Source organism: Panulirus ornatus, chromosome 7, assembly GCF_036320965.1.
Source record: "Panulirus ornatus isolate Po-2019 chromosome 7, ASM3632096v1, whole genome shotgun sequence".
Taxonomy (NCBI): domain Eukaryota; kingdom Metazoa; phylum Arthropoda; class Malacostraca; order Decapoda; family Palinuridae; genus Panulirus; species Panulirus ornatus.
The window spans coordinates 31,327,609-31,343,703 of NC_092230.1; the positions used below are offsets into that span (position 1 = coordinate 31,327,609).

The window sequence follows — 16,095 nt, forward strand, 5'->3', positions numbered from 1 at the left end:
ACATCGATCCAGTTCACTCTATTCCTTGCCCGCCTTTCACCCTCCTGCATGTTCAGGCCCCGATCACTCAAAATCTTTTTCACTCCATCTTTCCACCTCCAATTTGGTCTCCCACTTCTCCTCGTTCCCTCCACCTCTGACACATATATCCTCTTGGTCAATCTTTCCTCACTCATTCTCTCCATGTGCCCAAACCATTTCAAAATACCCTCTTCTGCTCTCTCAACCACGCTCTTTTTATTTCCACACATCTCTCTTACCCTTACATTACTTACTCGATCAAACCACCTCACACCACACATTGTCCTCAAACATCTCATTTCCAGCACATCCACCCTCCTGCGCACAACTCTATCCATAGCCCATGCCTCGCAAACATACAACATCGTTGGAACCACTATTCCTTCAAACATAGCCATTTTTGCCCCCTCCCCCACCCTATGATTCACTTCCGCTTCCATGGTTCCATCCGCTGCCAGATCCACTCCCAGATATCTAAAACACTTTACTTCCTCCAGTTTTTCTCCATTCAAACTTACCTCCCAATTGACTTGACCCTCAACCCTACTGTACCTAATAACCTTGCTCTTATTCACATTTACTCTTAACTTTCTTCTTTCACACACTTTACCAAACTCAGTCACCAGCTTCTGCAGTTTCTCACATGAATCAGCCACCAGCGCTGTATCATCAGTGAACAACAACTGACTCACTTCCCAAGCTCTCTCATCCACAACAGACTTCATACTTGCCCCTCTTTCCAAAACTCTTGCATTCACCTCCATAACAACCCCATCCATAAACAAATTAAACAACCATGGAGACATCACACACCCCTGCCGCAAACCTACATTCACTGAGAACCAATCACTTTCCTCTCTTCCTACACGTACAAATGCCTTACATCCTCGATAAAAACTTTTCACTGCTTCTAACAACTTGCCTCCTCACCATATATTCTTAATACCTTCCACAGAGCATCTCTATCAACTCCATCATATGCCTTCTCCAGATCCATAAATGCTACATACAAATCCATTTGCTTTTCTAAGTATTTCTCACGTACATTCTTCAAAGCAAACACCTGATCCACACATCCTCTACCACTTCTGAAACCACACTGCTCTTCCCCAATCTGATGCTCTGTAGATGCCTTCACCCTCTCAATCAATACCCTTCCATAAAATTTACCAGGAATACTCAACAAACTTATACCTCTGTAATTTGAGCACTCACTCTTATCCCCTTTGCCTTTGTACAATGGCATTATGCACGCATTCCGCCAATCCTCAGGCACCTCACCATGAGTCATACATATATTAAATAACCTTACCAACCAGTCAACAATACAGTCACCCACTTTTTTAATAGATTCCACTGCAATACCATCCAAACCTGCTGCCTTGCCGGCTTTCATCTTCCGCAAAGCATTTACTACCTCTTCTCTGTTTACCAAATCATTTTCCCTAACCCTCTCACTTTGCACACCACCTCGACCAAAACACCCTATATCTGCCACTCTATCATCAAACACATTGAACAAACCTTCAAAATACTCACTCCACCATGTGAGAAATAGATATATATATATATATATATATATATATATATATATATATATATGGGTATGTTTGAAGGAATAGTGGTTCCAACAATGTTGTATGGTTGCGAGGTGTGGGCTATGGATAGAGTTGTGCGCAGGAGGATGGATGTGCTGGAAATGAGATGTTTGAGGACAATGTGTGGTGTGAGGTGGTTTGATCGAGTGAGTAACGTAAGGGTAAGAGAGATGTGTGGAAATAAAAAGAGCGTGGTTGAGAGAGCAGAAGAGGGTGTTTTGAAGTGGTTTGGGCACATGGAGAGAATGAGTGAGGAAAGATTGACCAAGAGGATATATGTGACGGAGGTGGAGGGAACAAGGAGAAGAGGGAGACCAAATTGGGGGTGGAAAGATGGAGTGAAAAAGATTTTGTGTGATCGGGGCCTGAACATGCAGGAGGGTGAAAGGAGGGCAAAGAATAGAGTGAATTGGAGCGATGTGGTATACCGGGGTTGACGTGCTGTCAGTGGATTGAATCAAGGCATGTGAAGCGTCTGGGGTAAGCCATGGAAAGCTGTGTAGGTATGTATATTTGCGTGTGTGGACGTATGTATATACATGTGTATGGGGGGGGTTGGGCCATTTCTTTCGTCTGTTTCCTTGCACTACCTCGCAAACGCGGGAGACAGCGACAAAGTATAAAAAAATATATATATATATATATATATATATATATATATATATATATTATTATTTTTATTTTGCTTTGTCGCTGTCTCCCGCATTTGCGAGGTAGCGCAAGGAAACAGACGGAAGAAATGGCCCAACCCACCCCCACACACATGCACACACACACACGTCCACACACGCAAACATACACACCCACACATCCCAACGTACACACATATATACACACACAGACACACACATATACACACATGCACACAATTCACTTTGTCTGCCCCTACTCACCCCCATCGCCACCCTGCCACATACGGAATAACATCCCCCTCCCCCCTCATGTGCGCGAGGCAGCGCCAGGAAAAGACAACAAAGGCCCCATTCGCTCACACTCAATCTCCAGCTGTCATGCAATAATGCCCGAAACCACAGCTCCCTTTCCACATCCAGGCCTCACAGAACTTTCCATGGTTTACCCCAGACACTTCACATGCCCTGATTCAATCCATTGACAGCACATCGACCCTAGTATACCTTTTTTCTCATCTTGGTTACATCCACACACATTTAGACACCCCAATCTGAGCGTTTGAGGAGGATGAGCACTCCCCATGTGACTCCTTCTTCTGTTTCCCCTTTTAGAAATTTAAAATATGAGGAGGGGAGGGTTTCTAGCAGATATAGGGTGTTTTGGTCGAGGTGGGGTGCAAAGTGAGAGGGTTAGGGAGGATGATTTGGCAAACAGAGAAGAGGTAGTAAAAGCTTTGCGGAAGATGATAGCCGGCAAGGCAGCGGGTTAGGATGGTATTGCAGTGGAATTTATTAAAAAAGGGGGGGTGACTGTATTGTTGACTGGTTGGTAAGGTTATTTATGTAGGTATGACTCATGGTAAGGTGCCTTAGGATTGGCGGAATGCTTGCATAGTGCCATTGTACAAAGGCAAAGGGGATAAGAGTGAGTGCTCAAATTACAGATGTATAACTTTTTTTTAGTATTCCTGGGAAATTATATGGGAGGGTATTGATTGAGAGGGTGAAGGCATGTACAGAGCATCAGATTGGGGAAGAGCAGTGTGGTTTCAGATGTGGTAAAGGATGTGTGGATCAGATGTTTGCTTTGAAAAGTGTATGCGAGAAATACTTAGAAAAGCAAATGGATTTGTATGTAGCATTTATGGATCTGGAGAAGGCATATGATAGAGTTGCTCTTTGGAAGGTATTAAGAATATATGGTGTGGGAGGCAAGTTGTTAGAAGCAGTTAAAAGTTTTTATTGAGAATGTAAGGCATGTGTACATGTAGGAAGAGAGGAAAGTGATTGGTTCTCAGTGAATGTAGGTTTGCGGCAGGGGTGTGTGATGTCTCCATGGTTGTTTAATTTGTTTATGGATGGGGTTGTTAGGGAGGTGAATGCAAGGGTTTTGGAAAGAGGGGCAAGTATGCAGTCTTTTGTGGATGAGAGAGCTTGGGAAGTGAGTCAGTTGTTGTTCGCTGATGATACAGCACTGGTGGCTGATTCATGTGAGAAACTGCAGAAGCTGGTGACTGAGTTTGGTAAAGGGTGTGAAAAAAGAAAGTTGAGAGTAAATGTGAATAAGAGTAAGCTTATTAGGTACAGTAGGGTTGAGGGTCAAGTCAATTGGGAGGTAAGTTTGAATGGAGAAAAACTGGAGGAAGTGAAGTGTTTTAGATATCTGGGAGTGGATTTGGCAGCGGATGGAACCATGGAAGCGGAAGTGAATCATAGGGTGGGGGAAGGGGGCGAAAATTCTGGGAGCCTTGAAGAATGTGTGGAAGTAGAGAACATTATCTCAGAAAGCAGAAATGGGTATGTTTGAAGGAATAGTGGTTCCAACAATGTTGTATGGTTGCGAGAAGTGGGCTATGAATAGAGTTGTGTGGAGGAGGGTGGGTGTGCTGGAGATGAGATGTTTGAGGACAATATGTGGTGTGAGGTGGTTTGATCGATTAAGTAATAATAGGGTAACAGAGATGTGTGGTAATAAAAAGAGTGTGGTTGAGAGAGCAGAAGAGGGTGTATTGAAATGGTTTGGTCACATGGAGAGAATGAGTGAGGAAAGATTGACCAAGAGGATATATGTGTCAGAGGTGGAGGGAATGAGAAGTGGGAGAACAAATTGTAGGTGGAAAGATGGAGTGAAAAAGATTTTGAGAGTTCGGGGCTTGAACATGCATGAGGGTGGAAGGCGTGCAAGGAATGGAGTGAATTGAAACAATGTGGTATACCGGGGTCGACATGCTGTCAGTGGATTGAACTAGGGCATGTGAAGCGTTTGGGGTAAACCATGGAAAGGTGTGTGGGGCTTGGATGTGGAAAGGGAGCTGTGGTTTCGGTGCATTAGTACATGACAGCTAGAGACTGAGTGTGAACGAATGTGGCCTTTGTTGTCTTTTCCTAGTGCTACCTTGCGCACATGCGGGGGGAGGGGGTTGTTATTTCATGTGTGGCGGGGTGGTGATGGGAATGAATAAAGGCAGACAGTATGAATTGTGTACATGTGTATATATGTATATGTCTGTGTGTGTATATATATGTATATGTTGAGATGTATAGGTATGTATATTTGCGTGTGTGGATGTGTATGTATATACATGTGTATGTGGGTGGGTTGGGCCATTCTTTCGTCTTTTTCCTTGCGCTACCTTGCTAACGCGGGAGACTAGCGACAAAGTAAAATAAATGAATAAATAAATGTAATAGGTATACACTTTTTGTATTTCAATTTATAATTGAAATATTTTGTGTCTTCCACAGCACTGACTCCATACACAGAAGTTTCTCCTAATGTGACTCAGCAGCACACAACATATCAAGAACTTAGACGCCAGAATCGTGAGGAGTATGTTAGTAAAATGGCAGAAAAATATCGTAGACCACCATTAGGTAAGTCCTCACTATCAACTAATCAGTGAAGAGAATGTTAGAATGAAGTGACCTATCCTGATGTAACCTTTGTTCTTTAGCAGGCCCTATGACTCAAGTTTAATCCTTTGCTTAGACAGGATTGGGGAAGTTTTATTTGCTGATCAACAAAAATGCTGGTCACTGAAGGCAGGTACACAAATTTCTTGTTTTTGTAAATATATCATTATGGTTTAAAAAAAATTGATTAAAAGAAAAGTAAGGACAGAATTGGGACAGCAAGGGTAGAGTAAAAAAAACCTTCTCCCCAAAATTATTGCAAATTTATATTGTCCTTTTAGTACCTATATACACATGAATAGTCTGATACAAAAAGCAAAAGAGCATGAAGTGGTCATTCGTCATCATATGAGTTGCTGTTGGTGGATAGTATTTTGATCATAGGGAAATGTTTAGAGATTATGAAGTAACTGGGAGAAACATTAGGTAGGAGCATCTGAAAACACTGCACTAGAGTTGCCCTGTGCCACTGGCCTGTCATGGGTGAGGCACAAAAGGCTAAAAAGTGGGTTTAGAGTTGACCAGTTATGGACACTCTTTTGCCTTGGCCACCATCTTGAAGGAGTTTCCAAAGGGGAATGGCATCAGAGATATAGATAGTTAGATATTATTATGTGGATTTCTGCATGGTTCCTTTCAAGTGCATGTATAATCTTTTGTTCATGACATTCCATTGCACTTAAATGCAAACTTATGGTTCATAAAACATGAATACCTCTTAACACCTGCATGCCATCAATTCCATCAGTCTAGCTTGAACAGTGTGAGAGACCTTTAAGTAATATTGTCTGACAACCTAACCTTCATCAAAGAAAACAAGACAGCAATTACCTCTTCCAAAAAGATTGTCAGCTGGACCTTGGGATATCCAAGACAAGCAAAACAAGAGAAATCAGTGACTATGCTCTTCAAGGCACTGATACTTACAAACAGAATACTGCTGTGTACTAAGATTATATTTCAAGACAGGCACCCTCCTCCATACAACCCTCTCTATAGCCCATACCTCACAACCATATAACATTGTTAGAACTACTATTCCTTCAAACATACCCATTTTTGCTCTCTGAGATAACGTTCTCTCCTTCCACGCATTCTTCATCACTCCCAGAAGCTTCACCCCCTCCCCTACCCTGTGAATCACTTCCACTTCCATGGTTCCATCCATTGTTAAATCAACTCCCAGACATCTAAAACACATCCCTTCCTCCAACTTTTCTCCATTCAAACTTTCATCCCAGTTGACTTGTCCCTGAACCTAATAACCTTGCTATTATTCACATTTACTCTCAACTTTCTCCTTTCACACACTTTTCCAAACTCAGTCACCAACCTATGCAGTTTCTCACACAAATCAGCCACTAGAGCTGTTTCATCGGCAAACAACAACTGACTCCCTTTCCAGGCCCCCCTCTTCCAGAACAGACTGCATATTTGCCCCTCTCTCCAAAACTCTTGCATTTACCTTCCTAACCACCCCATCCAGAAACAAATTAAACAACCATTGGGACATCACACACCTCTGCTGCAAACCTGCATTTACTGGGAACCAATCACTCTCCTCTTTTCCTACTTAAACACATGCCTTACATCCTTGGTAAAAGCTTTTCACTGCTTCTGGCAATGTACCTCCCACACCATATACTCTTAAAACCTTCCACAAAGCATCTCTATCAACCCTATCATATGCCTTCTCCAGATCCATAAATGCTACATACAAGTATTTCTCACATACATTCTTCAAACAAATACCTGATCCACACATCCTCTGTCATTTCTGAAACCACACTGCTCTTCCCCAATCTGATGCTCTGTACATGCCTTCTCCTTCTCAATCAGTACTCTCTCACATAATTTCCCAGGAATACTCAACAAAGTTATGCCTTTGTAGTTTGAACACTCACCTTTATCCTCTTTGCCATTTGTACAATGGCACAATGCATGCATTCCACCAATCCTCAGGCACTTCACCATGGTCCATACATACATTGAATATCCTTACCAGCCAATCAACAACACAGTCACCCCCTTCTTTAATAAATTCCACTGCAATACCATTCAAACCTGCTGCCTTGCCACATTTCATCTTCCACTACTTCTTCTCTCTTTACCCAATCATTCTCCATGACCCTTTCACTTCACACTTCTCCCCAATAAAATAAACGTATATCTGGTACTCTATCATCAAACACATTCAAACAAACCTTCAAAATACTCGCTCCATCTCCTCACTTCATCACTACCTTGTTATTACCTCCCCTCTTGCCCCTTCACCGATATTCCCATTTGTTCTCTTGTCTTACACACATTATTTACCTCTTTCTAAAACATCTATTTATTCTCTCTAATGATACTCTTTCACCCCACTTTCATTTGCTCTCTTTTTCAACTCTTGCACCTTTCTCTTGACTTTCTGCCACTTTTTTTTTATACATCTCCCAGTCATTTGCACTATTTCCCTTCAAGTTTCGTCCAAACACCTCTCTTTTCTCTTTCACTTACTTCTTCATCCCTCCACTCACTACCCTTTCTAATCTGCCTACCTTCCGCCTTTCTGATCCCACACACATCTTTTGTGTAAGCACATCACTGTTTCCGTAAATAAATCCCATTCCTTACCCACTTCCCTCACGTCATTTGCTCTCACCTTTCATCAGCCCACTTCCCTCATGTCATTTGCTCTCACCTTTCATCAGCCCACTTCCATCACGTCATTTGCTCTCACCTTTTGTCATTCTACACTCAGTCTCTCTTGGTACTTCCTCACACAAGTCTCTTTTCCATTACTCTCTTCTCCTCAACGTTCTCTCTTCTTTTCTGAAAACTTCTACAAATCTTCACCTTTGCCTCCAAAAGATAGTGATCAGACGTCTCTCCAGCTGCCCCTCTCAGCACATTAACATCCAAAAGTCTCTCTTTTACAAGCCTATCAATTGACACATAATCCAGTGATGCCATTTGACTGTCTCTCCTACTCACATACCTATACTTATATCTCTTTTTAACCCAGGTATTCCCAATCACCAGTCTTTTTTTCAGCACACAAATCTACATGCTCTTCACCATTTCCATTTACAACACTGAACACCCCATGTGCACCAATTATACCCTCAACTGCCACATTACTCACCTTTGCATTTAAATCATCCATCACTATAACCCAGTCTCGTGCATCTAAGTTGCTAACATTCACTCAGCTGCTCCCAAAACACTTGCCTTTCATGATCTTTCTTCTCATGACCATGTGCATAGGCTCCATCTCTCTCCATCCTCTTTCAGTTTTACCCACATCAGTCTAGAATTTACTTTCTTTCACTCTATTACATACTCTCACAATGCCTGCTTCAGGAGTAGTGCCACTCCTTCCTTAGCTCTCACCAACCCCTGACTTTACTCCCAAGACTTTTCCAAACCACTCTTCCCCTTTACCCTTGAGCTTCATTTCACTCAGAGCCAGAACATCCAGGTTTCTTTCCTTAAACATACTACCTATCTCTCCTTTAAAGAGCCAGAATATCCAGGTTTCTTTCCTCAAAAATACTACCTGTCTCTCCTTTCTTCTCATCTTGGTTACATCCACACACATTCAGACACCCCAGTCTGAGCCTTCAAGGAGGATGAGCACTCCCAGCTTTACTCCTTCTGTTTCCCTTTTTAGAAATTTAAATACAAGTAGGGAGGGTTCCAGCCCCCAGCTCCTGCCCCCTTTGGTCGCCTTCTACAACATGCAGAGAATACGTGGGAAGTATTCTTTCTCCCGTATCCCCATATCAACATACACACATATACATGCATGTACACAGACATATACATATAACATATTCATACTTGGTTCCCTTCATCCATATTTATTATTTCATAATTTATTTATTGTACTTAACTGCCAACTCCCTCGTCAGCGAGGTAGCGCAAGGAAACAGATGAGGAATGGCCCAACCCACCCACATACACATGTATATACATAAACACCCACACACTCACATTTATTTATTCTATTATACTTAATCACTGTTTCCCGTGTTATATAAACGCCCACACACGCACACATACATGCCTATACATTTCAATGTATACATACATATAGACACAGACATCTACATATTTACACTTGTACATATTCATTATTGCTGCCTTTATCCATTCCTGTCACCACCCTCAGACATGAAATAGCATCCCCACACCACCACCCCCATGAGGTAGCTTTAGGAAAAGACAACAAAGGCCACATTCGTTCACACTCAGTCTCTAGCTGTCATGTGTAATGCACCAAAACCACAGCTCCCTTTCCACATCCAGACCCCACAGACCTTTTCCATGGTTTAACTCAGACACTTCACATGCCCTGGTTCAATCCATTGACAGCACGTCAACCCCAGTATACCACATCGTTCCAATTCACTCTATTCCTTGCACGCCTTTCACCCTCCTGTATGTTCAGGCCCCGATCACTCAGTCTTTTTCACTCCATCCCTCCACTTCCAATTCGGTCTCCCGCTTCTCCTCATTCCCTCCACCTCAGACACATATATCCTCTTTGTCAATCTTTCATCACTCATTCTCTCCATGTGACCAAACCATTTCAACACAACGTCTTCTGCTCTCTGAACCACACTCTTTTTATTACCACTCATCACTCTTACTCTTTCATTACTTACTTGATCAAACACCTCACACCACATATTGTCCTCAAACACTTCATTTCCAACATATCCACCCTCCTCCACACAAACCTATCTATAGCCCATACCTCGCAACCATATAACATTGTTGGAACTACTTTTACTTCAAACATACCCAATTTTGCTCTCCAATATAATGTTCTCGCCTTCCACACATTCTTCAACACTCCCAGAACCTTTGCTCGCTCCCCCACCCTATGACTCACTTCTGCTTCCATGGTTACATCCGCTTCTAAATCCTCTCCCAGATATCTAAAACACTTCAGTTTTTTCTATTCAAATTTACTTCCCAATTATCTTGTCCCTCAGCCCTACTGAACTTAATAACCTTTCTCATATTCATGTTTACTCTCAACTTTCTTCTTTCACATACTTTACCAAACTCAGTCACTGACTTCTGCAATTTCTCACCCGAATCAGCCACCAGCGCTGTATGATCAGCAACCAACAACTGACTCTTTTCCCAAGCCCTCTCATCCAGAACAGACTGCATACTTGCCCTCTCCAAAACTCTTGCATTCACCTCCCTAACCACCCCATCCATAAACAAATCAAACAACCTTGGAGACATCACGCAACCCTGCCACTAACCGACATTCACTGGGAACCAATCCCTTTCCTCTCTTCCTGCTCGTGCACATCCTTGGTAAAAACTTTTCACTGTTTCTAGCAACTTACCTCCCATAAGATATACTCTTAAAACCTTCCACAAAGTGTTTCTATCTACCCTGTCATATGCCTTCTCTAGATCCATAAATGCTACATGCAAATCCATCTGTTTTTCTAAATATTTCTCACATACATTCTTCAAAGCAAATACCTGATCCACACATCCTCTACCACTTCTGAACCCACACTGCTCTTCCCCAATCTGATGCTCTGTACATGCTTTTACCCTCTCAATCAATACCCTTCCATATAATTTACCAGTAATACTCAACAAACTTATGCCTCTGTAATTTGAACACTCACCTTTACCCCCTTTGCCTTTCTACATTGGCACTATGCATGCATTCTGCTAATCTTCAGGCACTTCACCATGATCCATACATACACTGAATACCCTTACCACCCAATCAAAAACAGTGTCACCCCCTTTTTTATAAATTCCACTGCAATACCATCCACACCCTCTGCCTTGCTGGCTTTCATCTTCCACAAAGCTTTCACTACCTCTTCTCAGGTTATCAAACCATTCTCCCTGACTCTTTCACTTTGCACACCACCCTGACCAAAACACCCTTTATCTACCACTCTATCATCAAACACATTCAACAAACCTTCAAAATATTCACTCTATCTCTTTCTCACTTCATCATTACTTGTTATTTCCTCCCCATTTACCCTCCTCACCGATGTTCCCATTTGTTCCCTCGTCTTTTTATCTCCTTCCAATACATCTTTTCATTCTCCCTAAAATTTAATGATACTCTCTCACCCCAACCCTCATTTGCCCTCTTTTTCACCTCTTGCACCTTTCTCTTGACCTCCTGCTGATTTCTTTTATACATCTCCTAGTCATTTACACTACTTCCCTGCAGAAATCATCCAAACACCTCTTTCTTCTCTTTCACTAAAAATTTTACTTCTTCATCCCACCATTCACTAACCTTTCTACTCTGCCTACCTCCCACCTCTCTCATACCATATGCATCTTTTGCGTGTGCCATCACTGCTTCCTTAAATACATCCCATTCCTCCCCCCATTCCCCTTATATCATTTGCTCTCACCTTTTGCCATCTGTATTCAATTTTTCCAGGTACTTCCTCACACAAGTCTCCTTTCCAAGCTCACTTACTCTCACCACTCTCTTCACCCCAACATTCCCTCTTCTTTTCTGAAAACCTCAACAACTCTTTACCTTCGCCTTCACAAGATAGTGATCAGACATCCCTGCAGCTGCCCCTCTCAGCACTTTAACATCCAAAAGTCCCTCCTTTACACGCCTATCAATTTACACGTAACTCAATAATGCCCTCTGGCCATCTCTCCTACTCACATATGTGTACTTAAGTATATCTCTTTTTAAACCAGGTATTCCCGGTCTCCAGTCCTTTTTCAGCACACAAGTCTTGAAGCTCTCCACCATTTCTATTTACAACACTGAACATCCCATGTACACTTATTATATACCTTCAACCGCCACATTACTCACCTTTGCATTCAAATCACCCATCACTATAACCCACTCTCAAGTATCAAAGCTGCTAACACACTCACTCAGCTGCTTCCAAAACACTTGCCTCTCATGATCTTTCTTCTCATGACTAGGTGCATAGGCACCAATAATCACCCATCTCTCTCCATCTACTTTCAGTTTTACCCATATCAATCTAGAGTTTACTTTCTTACACTCTCACATATTCCCACTCCTCCTGCATTAATGGGATGGCCTTGATTAGGGCCTCAGCTGCCCATGCCATCTCAGCTAACATTAAAAAATGTATATTCATGTTTGAAATTTAAAGACACAAATCCCTTTTGTTTTTAAAACTTTTGGCTTACCCACTTACCCATCTCAACCCAAATGGGAGTTGGAGTTATAAAGGCCCTTCATCATTTATATTTTGTAAGTTTTACTGGTAGTTTCTTTTTGCAACCTTTTTTATGTTTACATTCTTCCTTATAATCATGGATTGGGTAAGAGAGTTAATTTAGATTTTTTGTTATTTCCACACTTGCGAATCTCATTAGATTTGCCAATCGCATTTTGCTAATATGATTGTTTATCCAAAGATCCTTTCTATGCATTTTTTTTTTTTTTTGTTAATGGAAGGTTCATGTTGCAGTATCATGTAGTTATGGTAGGAAGTGGGTTGGGAAAGCATACATTAGTAGTGGTCTGTGGTGGGTCAGACACCAGTTAAAGGGCACTATTTCAGCCCATTGAGATGTTTGCTTCTCCAAGATGTGGTCATTTAGGTGGCTTTCTCCACACATTTGCTGCTTTTTGCCATAATTGTGCTGTTGCCTCTAGTTGATAGATCTAGCTAATAGATTCAGCCTGTAGCCCTGTTTCATTAAGGGGAGGTGAGACTCATTTCACAAGGTCCTGTACCTTGACGAGTTTACTGTTCTGTGATACTCTGAGGGATACCAAATCAGAGGATCCTCTTCCCAGAGGGATGTTCCACCTTTCATCAGTAACCATTGATCCCCCAACCTCACTGACCCACATATATTTATGTATGCACTGTTTCTTGAACTATGTATTTCTAGTTGATATGACTCCTTCAACACACAATTGAATAAGCTGTACCTTTTTTTTTATTCACACAAGGGACCTCATGCTTCACAATAATACTGTACAGTATCCCTGTATTCTTAGTTACGTGTCACCTACCCCAGCCTGAGCATTTGAGGATGAGCACTCCTTACTTGCCTCCTTCATTTGTTCCATCTTTTTAAAATCTCTTGCATCAAAATTGCTTAAGACTCTTTCAGCTTCTCCTAAAATGCATTTTTTCTCCATTACTCTCACTTCCTCATATGTACTCTGAATATGTAATTTATGCAGATAGATAAAATTAAAGATTATGCAGTTATAAGTGGCAAATTTAAAGGGTTATTGTAATTGTTTATTTATCATTACCAATTTTTTTCTATATTCAGAAGGTCTACCCTTGGACAATTTTCTGAACCTAAAATCGACACATGGAGCCCCCAACTCTTGAACATTGTGTACTGTCATACAACATCTGTAACTTATGTATGCTGTCTATGTGAACCATGTCTTCAGTCAGTTTACTCCATTCATAAACCTTTTTTATACCATAAATGTACTTCTTTACTTCCTTTTCAACTAGTTTTACACTTAATTTCTTGTTGATTTCTTGTTTTATCCTTTGGGTACTCTGTTCTTATATCTATAGAAGAATTGTTCACCATCTAGATCATAGATCCATTTTAAAAACTTCAAGATTGTGTGCAGGTAACCCTTCACTTTTCACACTCTTGTGTTGATTTGATGATCAGATATCTACGTGTATAGTAGATTCTTTTTAAGTTTGTTACCATCATCATAGTTCATGTAGATTTTTGAAAGGAAGGAGTGCAAATGACTGGGAGATGTATAAAAGAAAGTGGCAGGAGGTTAAGAGAAAGGTGTAAGGCTAGAAAAGGAGGGCAGGTGAGAGTTGGGGTGAGAGAGCATCATTAAAATTTAGGGAGAATCAAAAGACGCTCTGGAAGGAGGTAAATAACATGCATAAGATGAGAACAGATGGGAACGTTGGTGAAGGGGGCAAGTGGGGAAGTAATGATAAGTAGTGATGAAGTGAGAAGGAAATGGAGTGAGTATTTTGAAGGTTTGTTGACTGTCTTTGATGATAAGAGTGACAGATATAGAGTGTTTTGGTTAGGGTGGTGTGTGAAGTGAGAGGATCAGGGAGAATGGTTTGGTAAAGAGAGCAGAGGTAGTGAAAGCTTTGCGGGACATGAAAGCCAGTAAGGCGGCGGGTTTGGATGGTATAGCAGTAGAAGTTTTGAAAAAAAGGGGGGTGCCCATGTTGTTGATTTGTTGCTAAGGATATTCAGTTTATGTATGGATCAGGGTGAAGTGCCTGATTGGCAAAATGCATGCATAGTGCCACTGTACAAAGGCAAAGGGGATAAAGGTGAGTGTTCAAACTACAGAGGCATAACTTTGTTGAGAATTCCTGGGAAATTACATGGGAGGGTATTGATTGAGAGGGTGAAGGCATGTACAGAGCATCAGATTGGAGAAGAGCACTGTGGTTTCAGAAGTGGTAGAGGATGTGTGTCCTTTGAAGAATGTTTTTGAGAAATACTTAGAAAAACAAATGGAATTGTGTATAGCATTTATGGATATGGAGAAGGCATATGATAGAGTTGATAGAGATGCTTTGTGGAAGGTCTTAAGAGTATATAGTGTGGGCAGTAAGTTGCTGGAAGCAGTTAAAAGTTTTTACCAAAGATGTAAGGCATGTGTACCAGTAGGAAGAGATGAGAATGGTTGGTTCCCAGTGAATGTCGATATGCAGCAGGGGTGTATGATGTCCTCATGATTGTTTAATTTGTTTATGGATGTGATGGTTAGGGAGATAAATGCAAGAGTTTTGGAGAGAGGGGCAAGTATGCAGTCCGTTGGGGTTGGGAGAGCCTGGTAGTGAGTCAGTTGTTCTTCGTTGATGATACAGCTCTGGTGGCTGATTCGAGCGTGAAACTGCAGAAGTTGGTGACTGAGTTTAGAAAAGTATGTGAAAGGAGAAAGTTGAGAGTAAATGCGAATAAGAGCAAGGTTATTAAGTTCAGTAGGGTTGATGGACAAGTTGATTGGGATATAAGTTTGAATGGAGAAAAACTGGAGGAAGTGAAATGTTTTAGATATCTGGGAGTGGACTTAGCAGCGAATGGAACCATGGAAGCAGAAGTGAGTCGCAGGGTGGGGGAGGGGCGAAGGTTCTGGTAGCGATGAAGAATATATGGAAGGGGAGGATGTTGTATCAAAGGGCGAAAATGGGTAAGTTTAAAGGAATAGAAGTTCGAACAATGTTATATGGTCGTGAGGCATGGGCTATATATACATTTGTGCGGTGGAGGGTGGGTGTGTTGGAAATGAAATGTTTGAGGACAATTTGTGGTGTGAGGTGTTTTGATCGAGTAAGTAATGAAAAGGTGAGAGTGATGTGTTAAAATGTAAAGAGTGTGATTGAAAGAGCAGAAGGGGATGTATTGAAATGATTTGCACATATGGAGAGAATTAATGAGAAAAGACTGACAAAAAAGATATATGTGTCAGAGGTGGAGGGAACAAGGAGAAACAGGAGACCAGATTGGAGGTGGAAGGATGGAGTGAAAAAGATTTTGAATGACCAGGGCCTTAATGTACAGGAGGGTGAGAAGCATGCAAAGATTTGAGTGAATTGTAATGAAGTGGTATATTGCTGTCAACATGCTGTCAGTGTGCTGAACCATGGCCTGTAAAACGTCTGGGGTAAACCATGGAAAGGTCTGTGGAGCCTGAATGTGGATAGGGAGCTTTGGTTTTGGTGCATTACACATGACAGCTAGAGACTGAGTGTGAACAACTGTAGCCATTTTTCTGTTTTCCTGGCGTTACCTCGTTGAAGTAGGGGGTAGCAATGCTGTTTCTTGTGGAATGGGGTAGCGCCAGGAATGAATGAAGGCAAGCAAGTATGAATATGTACATGTGTATATATGTATGTGCCTGTGTATGTGTATGTTTATGTGTATATATTGATATGTATATGTATGAGTAGGAAGAGATG

General features: G+C 41.6%; 1 protein-coding gene across 2 annotated transcripts in view; it reads left to right on the plus strand.

Moving 5' to 3' along the window:
• The window catches only part of asrij (OCIA domain-containing protein asrij), a 78,941-nt gene that overhangs the window by 56,549 nt on the left and 6,297 nt on the right, over positions 1-16,095 (plus strand). For both annotated transcript variants that reach the window (XM_071663427.1, XM_071663428.1), the window contains exon 5: positions 4,997-5,125. In XM_071663427.1, coding sequence (XP_071519528.1) covers positions 4,997-5,125 — 129 coding nt within the window. The remainder of the gene's footprint in view (positions 1-4,996; positions 5,126-16,095) is intronic.